The sequence below is a fragment of the Nestor notabilis genome, unplaced genomic scaffold (assembly GCF_000696875.1).
Source record: "Nestor notabilis isolate BGI_N333 unplaced genomic scaffold, ASM69687v1 scaffold13653, whole genome shotgun sequence".
Classification (NCBI taxonomy): domain Eukaryota; kingdom Metazoa; phylum Chordata; class Aves; order Psittaciformes; family Psittacidae; genus Nestor; species Nestor notabilis.
The window spans coordinates 32,931-45,875 of record NW_009922475.1 but is presented as its reverse complement, the minus strand read 5'-3'; the positions used below and the strand labels follow the sequence as shown (position 1 = coordinate 45,875).

Genomic DNA, 12,945 nt, shown 5'->3' with positions numbered 1-12,945 from the left:
AGAGGGAAATAACAGAAAGAGAGAGAAACAAAAACCCCAACCAACTAACAAGCAACGATGCACAGTACAATTGCTCACACCTGCTGACCAATGCCCAGCCTGTCCCTGAGCAGTGATCAGCCCCTCCTGACTAAGTCCCCCCCGTTTATATACTGGGCATGAACATGACTTTGGCTGGTTCAGGTCCTAGTTGTGCTTCCTCTGGCTTTTTAGTGCCCCTCCTCACTGGCAGAGCATGAGACTGAAAAGTCCTTGATCAGGATAAGTGCTGTTTAGCAAGAACTAAAACATTGGTGTGTTATCAGCATTATTCTCAGACTAAAGACAAAACACAGCACAGCTACTAGCAAGAAAATCAACTATCCCAGACAAAACTTACATAGAGAATTCTGCACTGCTGCTGATGTGGGATTCCCATGCACGCAGTATTAATTAATATTGATAAAATTAATTAATATTGATAAAAAGAAAGAGTTGACTTTAATAACTCTAATAAGGCTCTTCACAGGAGACTACAGACACCCAAATTGTAAGTGTTTGTCTATCCATCCTTCAGTCTGAAGTGTTGTGCAGGAGCACTCAGCTGGCTCAGGTACCAGAGGTGATCTAGCTGAGAGATCCAGGGTTCCGCAGAGGCTCATGCACCCCATGGTCCTGCAGGGTGTTGGGCTGCGTGGAGTCTGTGTTGCAGTTAGACTAAAGGAGTTTGCTCCGCGTTGCTGCCCTGCAGACTCTGATATTACAGTGGGTCAAATCCTGACCGTGTTGGCCTGTGGAGCCATGTTTCTCTAACTTTCATCCTGGGAAAAGGTTTAGCGATTTCTTTTAACCCACTTTCCTCTCACAGGGCTGTGTAGATGCTCTGTTGCAGGGCTGTGGCAGATACTGTGTTTACCAACAGGCTGGATGAACTCAGTAGTAAAATGATTTCCCCAGATTTAAGTTACACAAAGTCAGAGGAATGTGAAGAACTACAGAAGAGTGATTCATTAGGTGTACAGTCATGATAGTGCTAATATGTGTATCTTGATACCCCTAACAGAGAGAAGAGCACAGATCAGTTTTAGTACAGTGTATTAAAAGTGTGCATTTATAGTTGCTGAGGGACCCAGAACATTACTGTGAACTCAAATTTATGCTTGCAAAAAGCAAATGAGACATTACAGGGAGGAAGAAGCTGTGTACTGAAGGGTATGGAAGGTGTACCTGCCTCTGCAAATGGACCGTGATGTCTCCTTTGGAGGGCACTGCATACAACAGTCACTGTTATCTCAAAATAAATATTGCCAGTCACTGAGTACTTCGTGAGTCTGTAAGTAAAATACTCAAGGGTAGGGCAAAAGTAATTGAAGAGAAAATGGGAAGATAAATTATGCCTTCTTAAATGAGATGGACTGTAAGAGCACAGGAAATAGCAGGTGCTAAAGGAGTTGATTGAAGAGCTTCTTTGTGTATTGTAATGGAAGGATGCAGCAGATAAAAAGGTAAATAGTTTAAGATTTACAAGAAGATACTCAGTCAAATCTTTTAATGTTTAATGATATAAATTGCATAATGTATTTGAAAAACATCATTCTGGCTGAGAACTTAAAATTATTATTGTATTAAATACATAAGTAGCTAAGAGTCACAGAAGATATAGTACTGGCAGATAGGTGTGTGAAGGTCGGGATTGTCAGGTTGTGAGAGTGTTTTTTAACCATTGCAAGGCAATATGGAATTACCCTGTTTGCACCCACAGAGGAGTTTGTGCACTTCCCTCCCAGGTCTGACCTGGGTCTGGCCCAGAAGCAAAGCCCAGCAGTGTGCATCCTGCCTCTGTCCACCTGTACTTAGCTCTGCTGTTAAAACTGTACTGAGCAGGTAACGCTGCTTTAGTCTGTCAATGTGGCATCTTGCACTTCAAAGCTTATCTCAGAAATGGTGAGCCTACTCGTGTGTTCACCTCTGCGTGCCTGGTGTGAGTGTAAGAAAACTTAGCAATACTTTGTGGTAGAAGAGGCAGCTGGAGGAGAGTGCTGGGCTCTGACACTGACAACCGTTTCTTTTCCCAGTGCCAAGAGGAAACGGTGGGGTTTTCCCTGGTGAGATTTAGTGTAAAGATTTCGTCCAGGATGCTTGTTCAAGGTGACTTCTTTTCTAGACTAACTTCTAGCTGAGCTGGTAATGTTTCACTTTTCAGCTGTGATATAAGCCACAGGATTGCATCTGATTTTAACTCTTCTGCATCTAACAAGATGTATTTGGCTTCAGACCTCGGTGATGCTGCCAGTCAGCATCAGACAAATGTTTTAACATGATCTCTTTCCAAGTAAAGTGCTCTTAAAGTGTTGAAAGACAGAACCAGTTCTCTGGCTTACACAACAGAAAACACTTCAGTTTGTGTCAAGTGCTCAGGAAGCTATTTTGGATCTGCAAAATAACTCAGTACCTGTCTGCATTATCAGAGTGGAAATCACAACTCTGAAGATGATGCAAGAAATGTGAAGTTCCTGTCTCCCAAAGCTTTTGTGATGGTTGCTTTTTTTGTTTTTTTATTCAGTTTAATATATTCCATCACTTCAGAAACTTTCTATACCAGTGGAGTGAGGAATGATTTACTTAGTTTTTTACAATGGCAGTGCTGCAAGGGTAAGCTATCAAATTTTCAGTAGTTGCAGTCTCTGCAAAGAGGTGAGAAATGGAAAAGATGTAATTAAGGCTTAATATCAAATACACAAAAAACAAGCAACAGAAGGGGCTTTAATGTATTAAGCAACAGAAGTGTAAAAAGCTATTGGATTTCAGCTCACTTGAGCTACTGTAAATTAGGAGCTAGTACAGAAGCAGAGTTGAAATTGGCCTGAAAGGGCGATGTGTTGAGTTGCCCGTTATCAGTGAAGATGTCAAGAAATCTTCAGCAAAATGGGAGTTCCTCTCCTTAGAGCCCCCAATGAGTGAAGTACAGTTTCTGTGTGCTTTGCTGTGCTGTGTATTTGTCCTGGAATCCTGAAGAGAAATGTTTGTAACCTGATTTCGCTTTAGAAAGGAAAGAGAAATGTATTCCTGAAGTTTTTGAGGTGTAGTTTTTGTTCTACAGACACTGATGAAAATGCTTCAAGTAGAGAGTCTACTCTCAAAGGTGCATTGTCCATCTTGTTTCACTGTGCTGCGTTCAGCTTATTAAGGTTTCTGTGAATGTGGAATTGCTTCCACTGTCTAACTGGGGAAAATGAAAGATTAAAAAATATAGTCTGTCACAAAGTGTTGATTGTAACTTGTTAAAAACATATAATGTACTTCCCATGAGTGTAAATTTAAGATGAGAAAACTCTCAGGCTGGTAAATTACTCTTAAAACTATTGTCAGACACATTCAGTTGTGCATCTTTAGTAGTGCTGTGATATAAAGTAAATCTGAGGGTGCTTGAGGCTCTTTAAAAATCCAAGTTGGCATTTAACTGTCTTCCAGGAACAATTCTGTACTTTCCTTCCTGCGATTCTGACCAGGCACAGTCAAACTCCTGGTGTCCTCATTTCAGCTTGCTGTCTCTGTCTTGCACTGATGCTTAGCAAACAACTGGGTTGTGAGGAGTTGTGGTAGCGAAGGCTCATCAGTACTGGTCTGCCTGGCAGCACTGGTATTAGGTGAAAACAGAAGGTCCTGATTCCATTTGAAGGCTGAAGAGGATGGATGTCACCCAAAACCTAGCAGCTTCTTAACTGCAGCTTTAAACTTCATAAAGTACACATCCTCACTTTCTGGAAAACTCAGTCTCTGGTGTAGTTTGGGTCTCTAGTTTTCCATAAAAATATGTCATCAGCTTTTTTGTAACTGGTGAACTAGTGTTCAGGGTTGAGGCTTCACAAATGCACCTTTACTAAAAGGTGAGCTTTCAGAAAGACTGTACAAACCTGTGTCATTGGAGATCGTACCTTGTCAGTACAGTTACCGTTTAACTTTCATAGGTTTGCTGTTGCGATTAATAGTAAATACCTCCTTTTGCTTGGAAATGCTTTTTCAGTTCCATTTTTAGGAGTGTTTCTCTGTGGTCAGGCAAGCAGCAAGTGAAGCAATTATCTAGATATTACTGTATTTTTGTTTCAAAGGAAACTGCTATTTGAGAGTGTTCTTGAGCCATAGCAAAGGCTAAATTAAAATGCATAACAAAATACTTTCAACAAACTGATTACTTTTTAATTGCCTCTTGCTTTATTTAGGTTTTCTTACTCTTAGAAAAACAGGTTGGTTTGGTTACTACCTTGAAAGTCTCCATTGCTACACTGAAAAGATTATGCAAGGTATTTACTGGGGGGCGGGAGGATGACACGTAGTTGACTCATGGTTGTGTCAGCTGGTGCAGGACATCTCCTAACTCTGAATCTGCCATGATTTAGCCATGGAAGTCGTCTGCCAAATACTGCGTATGCCTAGAAAAGATCAGGTCACTTTCTAGGAATCTTGGTGGAGAGCAAACATGATGATAGGTTTGCATGCAACTACAAGTGATAAAGCTTGTGTGGTTTCTGAGGCTGGGGTCCCAGTGGGATGTGGTAGCTGACCATGAGTGCTCCAGGCCATTGCAAGTGAAGAGGAGATGGGGTTGGCTTAATGGCTTTGTGCATCTTTCCAGGCTGACAGAAGGGTAAATCTGGTCTTTTACTCTGCCTTCCTTAAGGGCAGGTTATTCAGAAATAATTTAAAACATTTGTGATCATATGGCCATAGTCTTGTATATGTATATGTGTGTTTTTTCTTCCTGTTGCATCTCCTGAGGACGTGTCAGGGAGGAGCTGAATTACTGTCGTTGATTTGACTCTGAACTTGCCTTCTGTAGTGGCTGAGGTGCTTCTCTTCTGTTACACCTCTGAGCTTTAGCATAAGGGATTAAAACATTTTAGAAGGCAGTGATGCTGTTGGACAGGGTGGTTTGTTGTAAAGTGACCAATCATCTCTCATGATAATTTTATTGTCTGTGAAGTGCATAAAATCTTGACTACAATGTATTTCCCTTTTGGCACCTCCTTTTGCTACTCATGTTCTGTAGTGCTCTCAAGTGAGCAGTTGCTGTGGAATTAATAGTAATTTATGTTAACGTTTTCCATGTGATAGGAAGCCAGTGCACAGGATGACTAGCTAGCTCTCTGTAGACCTCAGACTTGTCAGAACTCTACCATCCTGTTTGACTCTTCTGGCTCTGATTCATGTTGAATCAGAGCAGCTGGATCTGCGGAGGGCTCAGAAGTAAAGTGGCCTTCTCTTCCTGTAAGGTTGTAAAGCCAAGCCGAGCTCTGATTAGCAAATGTCACAGTTAAAGCTGCCTTTCAGCCCTGGTTGTGGCCTTCTCGAATATATATATGATGATGTCATTTTTAATTACATGATCACTTAACTTTCTTCACACGGGATTCCTGCCTCACTCTGTGAACAGGGAGTGTGATGTGCAGAGAGAGGGTGGACAGGCAATGGTTTTTGTTGCCTCCTTTAATGCGTGGCCTGTGTGTGCTTACCATAAAGCTGATTCCTCCTGTGTTATTTGTTTTGGTCTAAGTAAATATCAGTAAATTATCTTTGAACCACCGGTAAATATGGAGTGGTATTATCAAGTGCTGAAGTACAGAGACTGAGAGGATGTTTGTTAAGCATCACGATGTTGTGGTCCACAGAGAGTATTTTTTATCAACACGACACATTCAAGGCAGGTCTTCTGCTGGCTTCAGCTTATTGCTGCCGTGAGTGCGGAGAGGCTCGGGTTGGGTTTCTAATAATAACCACCAACAGTTTCCTTTGTGGCATCACCTGCATTGTTGAAGAGCTCTCTCAGACCCAAGGGTGGAGCTCACCCTCCAAAAGGAGCTTTTGTTTCTTCTTTGTCTTCCTTTGCTGGCTGTTTCTTTCCCTGGGCGCCAGCAGGCAGGGCTGAACCCCAGACAGCAGCTCCAGGCATCGCAGCCCTGAGTCATTCCCCATCACCAGCGTTCCCATGCATCCACTGCTGCAGTAGTGAAATAGCTTGTTGTGTGTAAGTAAAGGTGGCACCTTGTCTTTCAACTTGTACTCCATCTGTTTCTCTTGTCCCACAGCTCTCTTATCCACTGTGTTGGAGGTAGACTGCTCTCTTCTCTGTTCAGCATGGAGAGCTTTGGGAATGTAGTTAAAATGGGGTGGCTGGTCATGTTTCAGGTATGAACTGCATACTTGAACCTTCACGTGCCCAAGGTACACAAAATACACACTGCATGCTTTTAAAACTTACTGAGAGGGGAGATGCTGGAGCTTTTTGTGCAGGGGAAGCAACAGTGGTTCCCAAGAGGTCTTCTTACCACTAGTAGTTCGGGGCTTGGTTAATCTTAGGGGGATGGCTTCACCAGCCCCAACTGACTCATTTCCGTTTGCAGCCAAAGATTGGTATTGCTCAGCAGCCATGGTAACAGCGCGGTCTCGCTGGCAGTTGAAGATGCAGATTTGGCATGGAGTTGTGTTTGATTCGTGCTCTGCAGCCCCCACACGTGTGCTTTGGTAGAGCCAGTGCAGGTCTGGCTTCTTCTGGTGCCACTTTTCTGACTCCAGGTTTCTCTTCATGCAGCCGTGTTACTGAATCATGCTTCCTTGGGGTATCCTTGAACACAGAATCATAGAACAGTTAGGGTTGGAAAGGACCTTAAGATCATCTAGTTCCAACCCCCTTGCCATGGGTAGGGACGCCTCAACTAGACCATGTCAGGTGTGTCTATCAAGGACTGCATTCTGTGGTGTGAGGTCCTTCAGCAATAGGCTGCTCCAGCGTGGGTCCCCCATGAGGTCACAAGTCCTGCAGCAAATCTGCTCCCGCACGGGCTCGTCTCCCCACAGGGCCACGGCTTCTGCCAGGAGCCTGCTCCCTGGGCTGCAGGTGGAGATCTGCTCCACCATGGACCTCCATGGGCTGCAGGGGAATCTGCTCCACCACCTGGAGCACCTCTTCCCTCCTTCACTGACCTTGGAGTCTGCAGACTTGTTTCTCTCACATATTCTCACTCCTGCCTGCTGCTGGTGTTACGCAGGCGGGTTTTTGTGCCTTCCTGTCCCAGAGGCACTATGCTGATGGGCTCAGCCTTAGCCAGCAGCAGGTCTGTCTTGGAGCCAGCTGGCATTGGCTCTGTCAGACACAGGGGAAGCTTCTTTTGGACACAGGGGTTGCTTTCTGCTCACAGAAGCCACCCCTGTAGCCCCCCCTGCTACCAAAAGCTTGCCGTACAAACCCAATACAAAAGAGAAGTGGTGGCCTAGGCTGCATTTATGTTTTGTGATGATTGAGCTACAGATACCTTGAAGGAGAATGAGTAATTAAGTCCCCTCTGGCCTAGGTTCAAGAACCCTTTTTGCCACTGACTTAGTGTGTGAGCTTGGATATGTCACATAAGCTCTCTATGCCATTGTTTTCTATTAATGGAATAGAGATAAGAAAATTTCCCTGTTCTGCTGTGTGTTTTGAGGATAAATGTGCCAACATCTAAGAAGTGTGTAAGTTCCTTGATGGTAGAGGTCATGAGTACAAAGGACGCTATTGCTGCTGACAAAGCCCACTTAAATTAACTTCAGATTAACCTACTGTTACGAGTTTTATTTGCCTTGAATGGTATTTTTAAAATTTAAATGGTGTTTTTAAAAGCTCTGAGTAAGTTGAGTGCAGTCAAGCCTCTCATTTTGTAGAATCTTCTAAATTTTTGTACTATAAATCATGCAGACAAGTGCTAATTAGAGCTCCATAATACTGTGTGTATCTCTGAATGGACAGAGATTTCCTGTCATTTTACTGCCAGCCCCAATACCTGGCCTGTCATCCTTCTAGTGTGTTTAATTGTGGACACCTTGATTTTGCTTGTAAAATCCAAGCTAAATATAGGAGTATCCTTTTCATAGTGTTGAAATGTTGTCATTCAAAAACAGGTGATATTTTTATGGATTTACCCAAAACATTTTCTGCAGCATGACCACAAGTATCAGTGCAATTACTTCAGTTTTATTTCTTTACCAGATTTCTCAACTCAAAATATTTTTCTGATGTTTTTTTCAGGAGTAAAAGTTCCTCGTAATTTTCGTCTGTTGGAAGAACTTGAGGAAGGTCAGAAAGGAGTAGGTGATGGAACAGTTAGCTGGGGCCTTGAAGACGACGAAGACATGACACTTACAAGATGGACAGGAATGATTATTGGACCTCCAAGAGTAAGTTATCTGCTTAAATATTAAAATGGTGCTGTTACTTGTATTTTTCTTCTCCCTTTTCTTCTCTTAATCTAACTGAAGTAGAAAGCAAAGCACAAATGAGCGAAAAAACACTTTAGCGAGTGATCTACGTTGAAGGTTCAAGTTCCACATAATAATGGGGTTCATGTATCTATGTGTCTTTTGATTTTAATTTGGAATATTTTTAGTGCCTTTCTCTGGTTAGTTCTGTTACATGTCTGCTTTATATTTACAGATTCATTAAGACATAACTTTTGAGATTCCAGGATTCTAGTATCCTGTACTCTTGAATACAGCAAGGTTTAAAATCCTTCGGCTAGTGAGATTACATATGGAGCTAATGTAGGTAAAATGTGGATGTTTTGTCCAGTACTGCTAGTCTTTCTGCTGTTTCTTGTTGAGTTTATGGGTTGGTTTTTATTGCAGCAGTACTGACTTGCTCTTGTAGAGTTTCAGCTAACTTGGGACACTCAGATTTTAATGAATTTAATTTCTTCTCTGAATGTTCTTTCCCAAAGTAGCTTCTTACAATGCTACTCGTCTTTGTGGTGGTATTGTTGAATTCTCACTCTCTTCTCCCCTCAAACCCTACTAAACTGCGGGTCTCCACTCTGGTAGTGAACTTGAGGACTTAATTGTGCCTTGTACATATGCATGTATTCTAAACCCAAAACTTGACTGTTTCTCCAGTTTCACTGTGTATCTCTGTTCTGTTTCCTTAATATCCTTGCCATGTAGTGCAAGTAGCTGATTCTCCTTCCTGCAATAGTAGATGTTGTCTTCAATAGTAGATGTTGTCTTCTATATCTGGCCTCAGTTTCACTTCTCAATAATTCCAGTGCTCTCTGTCTATTATATGGAAACCTTTACAGGAAATCTTTAACCATGCTACTGCCCTATGTGTTTCCCTTCTGTCACTTGCCTTTTCCGACACACCATGAAGTTGTACAAGTATTTGTATTAAAATGGCATTACATGTGCAGTATTTCCATCCAGAAGTGTTGTTTACTTTTTTGTCTGCCATTGTTAACATCTCCCTGTTTGTGATCATTTCATGTGTTTATGATATGCCCAAATAATTTTCTAGAACAGCATTTGATTTTAGAACATTAAGAGAGTGTTAATGAGCCTGCAGTAAGACTGTGAAGAAAGCTCGCTGTGGGCATACACTTCATGGAGAATTTAAGCAACCTTGAAATCCAATTTAGAAAATTAAATAGAAACTGCAGTGTGCAAACAGACGTGTGCTGACTTACCAGCAGTGATAGAAATGTGTAGTTCATGTCACAGGGCCAGCCAAGGCTGGAGGACTACCATGGAAGATGTTTCAGCTGTGCCTCTTTCGCCCTTCTGACACACTTAAGAACATAGATTTTTTTTCCAAAAGCATCATGCTTTCTTATTGCTTGAAGGCAATGGGCTGTACTGGGAGAGATTCTGGGAACTTTGAGTCATTCTGGTTTGATAAGTTGCTGTCCTGCTTTCAGTGCTGTTCATACTTCGTTACGTTATTACCATTTTTTTTCTTACTAGGATGTGAGTATTCTGGCAATGGGGAAATAAAAATGAAAATCCTATTTCCTTCTGGGTAGAAAGCAGTCATGCTTGAAGCAGGTGGAAGAATCTTATCGTGGGCATCCCGGAGGGAAAAATGAACCGTGGTGCAGAGTTAGATATGTGCTGCTGCTCTGCATGTCCCTGCTACCATACATGGAAGCATCCTTCTCCTTCCCAGACTTTGTGTGGATAGTTTCACAGCCAGTGATTCATCTTGTTTATACAAGCTATTTAAAAATAGTGGCACTGTCAAAACTTCAGCTTTATCTGTACATATTTTATATGGGCTGTGGGCATGTGCACAGGCAAGGGTTTCCATTCAGCAGTCCTCATGTGGTGTGCTTAGTTGCAAAGACCCTAAAAACCTGCACGAACTTCTGGGCTGTAGTTGCCCTGTGGACAAGGCACACTCAGGGGCTCAGCAGACCTGGGCAGGCCGAGCAGAGCTGACAGATAACTTTTCTCCCCAAAATTTTGTCACAGCACTCAGTTTGTCACTGCCATGGCTGGGCATCTGAAAGGCTGGCTGGCCAAGGTGCTGGAGGAGTGACCAAGAGGCACTGGTGTCAGCCAGCACTGGCCAGTGCTGGTTTAAAGGCCCTTCGTCTGCACACGTGGGAAGCAGCTGGGTCAGGAAGTCAGTTCTTATGTTTTTGGTAGTGCTTTGCATCAAAAGCTCATTAATAAGGGAAAAATTAAGATGTCCAGGGGTGTAACAGGCCCTGAAAGGGATTTCAGGGAGTTATATATTGTTCTTAAGATCCTGGTGGAGTGTTGTGCTCTGCTGCCACAGCTGAGCGGGAGCTGCTTCTGGGCTTCTGCACTCTCACGTTCTGGATTTCTGGTTGTGGTCGCTGCCTTGTGAGTTTAATGTTCATTATAGCATTGAGGGTGCAGGAAGTCATGTCAGAAGCTCTAAATCTGGAGATCTTGTCTGCCTAAACTGCCCCATGATGATCCTTTTGCTGCTGTATACTTCTGCCAGCTGCCTGCATTGCCCAGCTTAGCTGGAGCTCTGTGCCAGGCTGCACTGGCTCAGCACATCAAAAAGAGTTACTCTCAGAATGCAGAATAACCTTAACGGTTGTTTCTCTTAATGAATTTTAAATATTGAAGATTCAATATAGCCTTGTAGTCTCTCATCTATATCCATTGGTTGGTTAGTTAAGAACTGGCGATCCAGGATTTCTATTAGCTGTGAAGTATAACAGAGTTAGTGCAGTGGAAACAGTGACAATGCTGTTTGGGATCCCGATTTACTTTGCAATGGGCTCAATCTCAGAGCATTCCCCTTTCTGAGAACCAGCACATTGGTTTATGACCAAGGAGGTATTTTTCAAGTGCAGTTCTAGGGCTGGCTCACTTTAAGCAGTTGCCTAAGTTAAAGCTGTGGCTTCAATTTCAAGGAAGAGAGTCTGGTTAGTGGACTGGTAAAACAAAGCTGCTTTATAAAGATTAGCTGAAAAGTAGGTGTCTGAGCTATATATATGATTAAAAAAGTCTCTTCAGCTGGTGAATGGGAAGCAATGCCAGTTTCATTCTTTATATGAAAATTCAATGCTTAAAAGACCAGTAGAATTTATTACCCTGAAGAGGGAGCATTTGATACTCTGAATATTAGAAAATGAACCCAAACCAGAGGTAGCCAGCACAGTATATAAGTGGCTGCCCTCATGTTTAGTAGTTTACATGTCCCTAAAGTAACCACTGTTTTAACCAAATGCTCACTGAACTGCCTGATGTGATTGTTTTCCTCCCTTTCTTCTCCCCTCAGACAATTTATGAAAACAGAATATACAGCCTTAAAATAGAATGTGGGCCTAAGTATCCAGAAGCACCTCCATTTGTAAGATTTGTAACAAAAATTAATATGAATGGAGTAAATAGTTCTAATGGAGTGGTAAGTTTTTTGTTTTATTCGTTTTAACGTGGTTTTCATGTGCAGCTTCCAATTAATGCTTTGTTTTATACTTGCAACTTGCTTAGCTCTTTGCTGCTTGCTGGTGCCATTTGCCTTGAGAAGGAAAAGGGGGTAGGAGGGAAGTGGACACACCAAGTGTGTTCTGAAATCAAAAATGTGGAATTGACTTTTCCTGCCCTTTTGCAACTCACAAGTAGTTGCATCATGCGGGGATTTATTATGCTTTTAGGAAACTGCTTGCTTGCTTCTGCTTGCTTTGGTTTCTCCCACTCAGACTTCTTACAGCCTCTTTAGTTGGAGGGTTTGGGGGGGTTTTAAGTGTATCAAACATACCGATTCTGACAGGAATGATCTCTTTGTCTATTTTAGGTGGACCCCAGAGCCATATCAGTCCTAGCAAAATGGCAGAATTCTTATAGTATCAAAGTTGTTCTGCAAGAGCTTCGGCGTCTAATGATGTCTAAAGAAAATATGAAACTTCCTCAGCCACCTGAAGGACAATGTTACAGCAATTAATTAAAAACAAAACAAAAACAAAACCATGCCCCCCTTATTCAATTTAAGCTGTCTTCATTTTCCACAGTAGTAAATTTTCTAGATGCATCTTGTAGACCTCAGAATACTGGAAAGGAAGTTCCCATTCAAAGGAAGTTTTTTCATGAGATACTGTAAATGATACTAATTTTTTGGGGTTTTTTTGGTTGGGTTTTTTTTTTTTCTTCATTTGAAATATAAGTTGTGCTATAACAAATAATCCTGTCATGTAACCACTGTCCACATAGCTGAACTTCTGGTATCAGGAAAAGTCTATTTAAATTTATTACTGTCAAGACCAGTGTGGCACATCTAACGTAACTGTGAAAGCATCCATCCCACAATCACCTTGCTGTGTGTCTGGCCTAGGGTTTGGGTTTTTTTCTGTCTTTTGCAATAGAGTCGAAGCTCAGGGCTATTTATTAGAGTAGACACAAAGGTTTTTGGTTCCAGTACTACACTGGGCTTTATGGACTACTAATGGGGATGTGTGCTAACCTCAGTCATCCCTCCCTTTGTGCTATCTCTAGTAAAGGCTGAATGTGACTGTGGTCGTTTTTGGGTTTTTTATTGTTTTTTTTTTTTTAAATGCCCTGATCTTGGGGCTAGCATCCTTCTTCCCTTTGGCCAAGGCATAGATTGTATTTCTCTTCCTGGTCCCCCTCACTAGCGATGTGGGCTTTGGGTGAGGGATTCAGGGTTCTTTTAATCTCTTCCCTCTTCCCCTC

General features: G+C 42.2%; 1 protein-coding gene across 1 annotated transcript; it reads left to right on the top strand.

The window, feature by feature from the left end:
• Window positions 1-8,022: 8,022 nt before the first annotated feature.
• Window positions 8,023-12,369, top strand: UBE2V1 (ubiquitin-conjugating enzyme E2 variant 1). Its single transcript, XM_010011625.1, has 3 exons — window positions 8,023-8,184; window positions 11,537-11,662; window positions 12,053-12,369. The coding sequence occupies exons 1-3, from the start codon at window positions 8,023-8,025 to the stop codon at window positions 12,197-12,199; spliced, it is 435 nt and encodes a 144-aa protein (XP_010009927.1). The 3' UTR covers window positions 12,200-12,369.
• The last annotated feature ends 576 nt before the right edge of the window (window positions 12,370-12,945 follow it).

Coding starts and splice junctions, on each gene's coding strand:
- UBE2V1 (XM_010011625.1), top strand. CDS start 8,023: ATGTTTTTTTCAGGAGTAAAAGTTCCTCGTAATTTTCGTCTGTTGGAA. Junction 8,185..11,536: donor TGATTATTGGACCTCCAAGA/GTAAGTTATCTG, acceptor TTCTCCCCTCAG/ACAATTTATGAAAACAGAAT. Junction 11,663..12,052: donor TAAATAGTTCTAATGGAGTG/GTAAGTTTTTTG, acceptor TGTCTATTTTAG/GTGGACCCCAGAGCCATATC.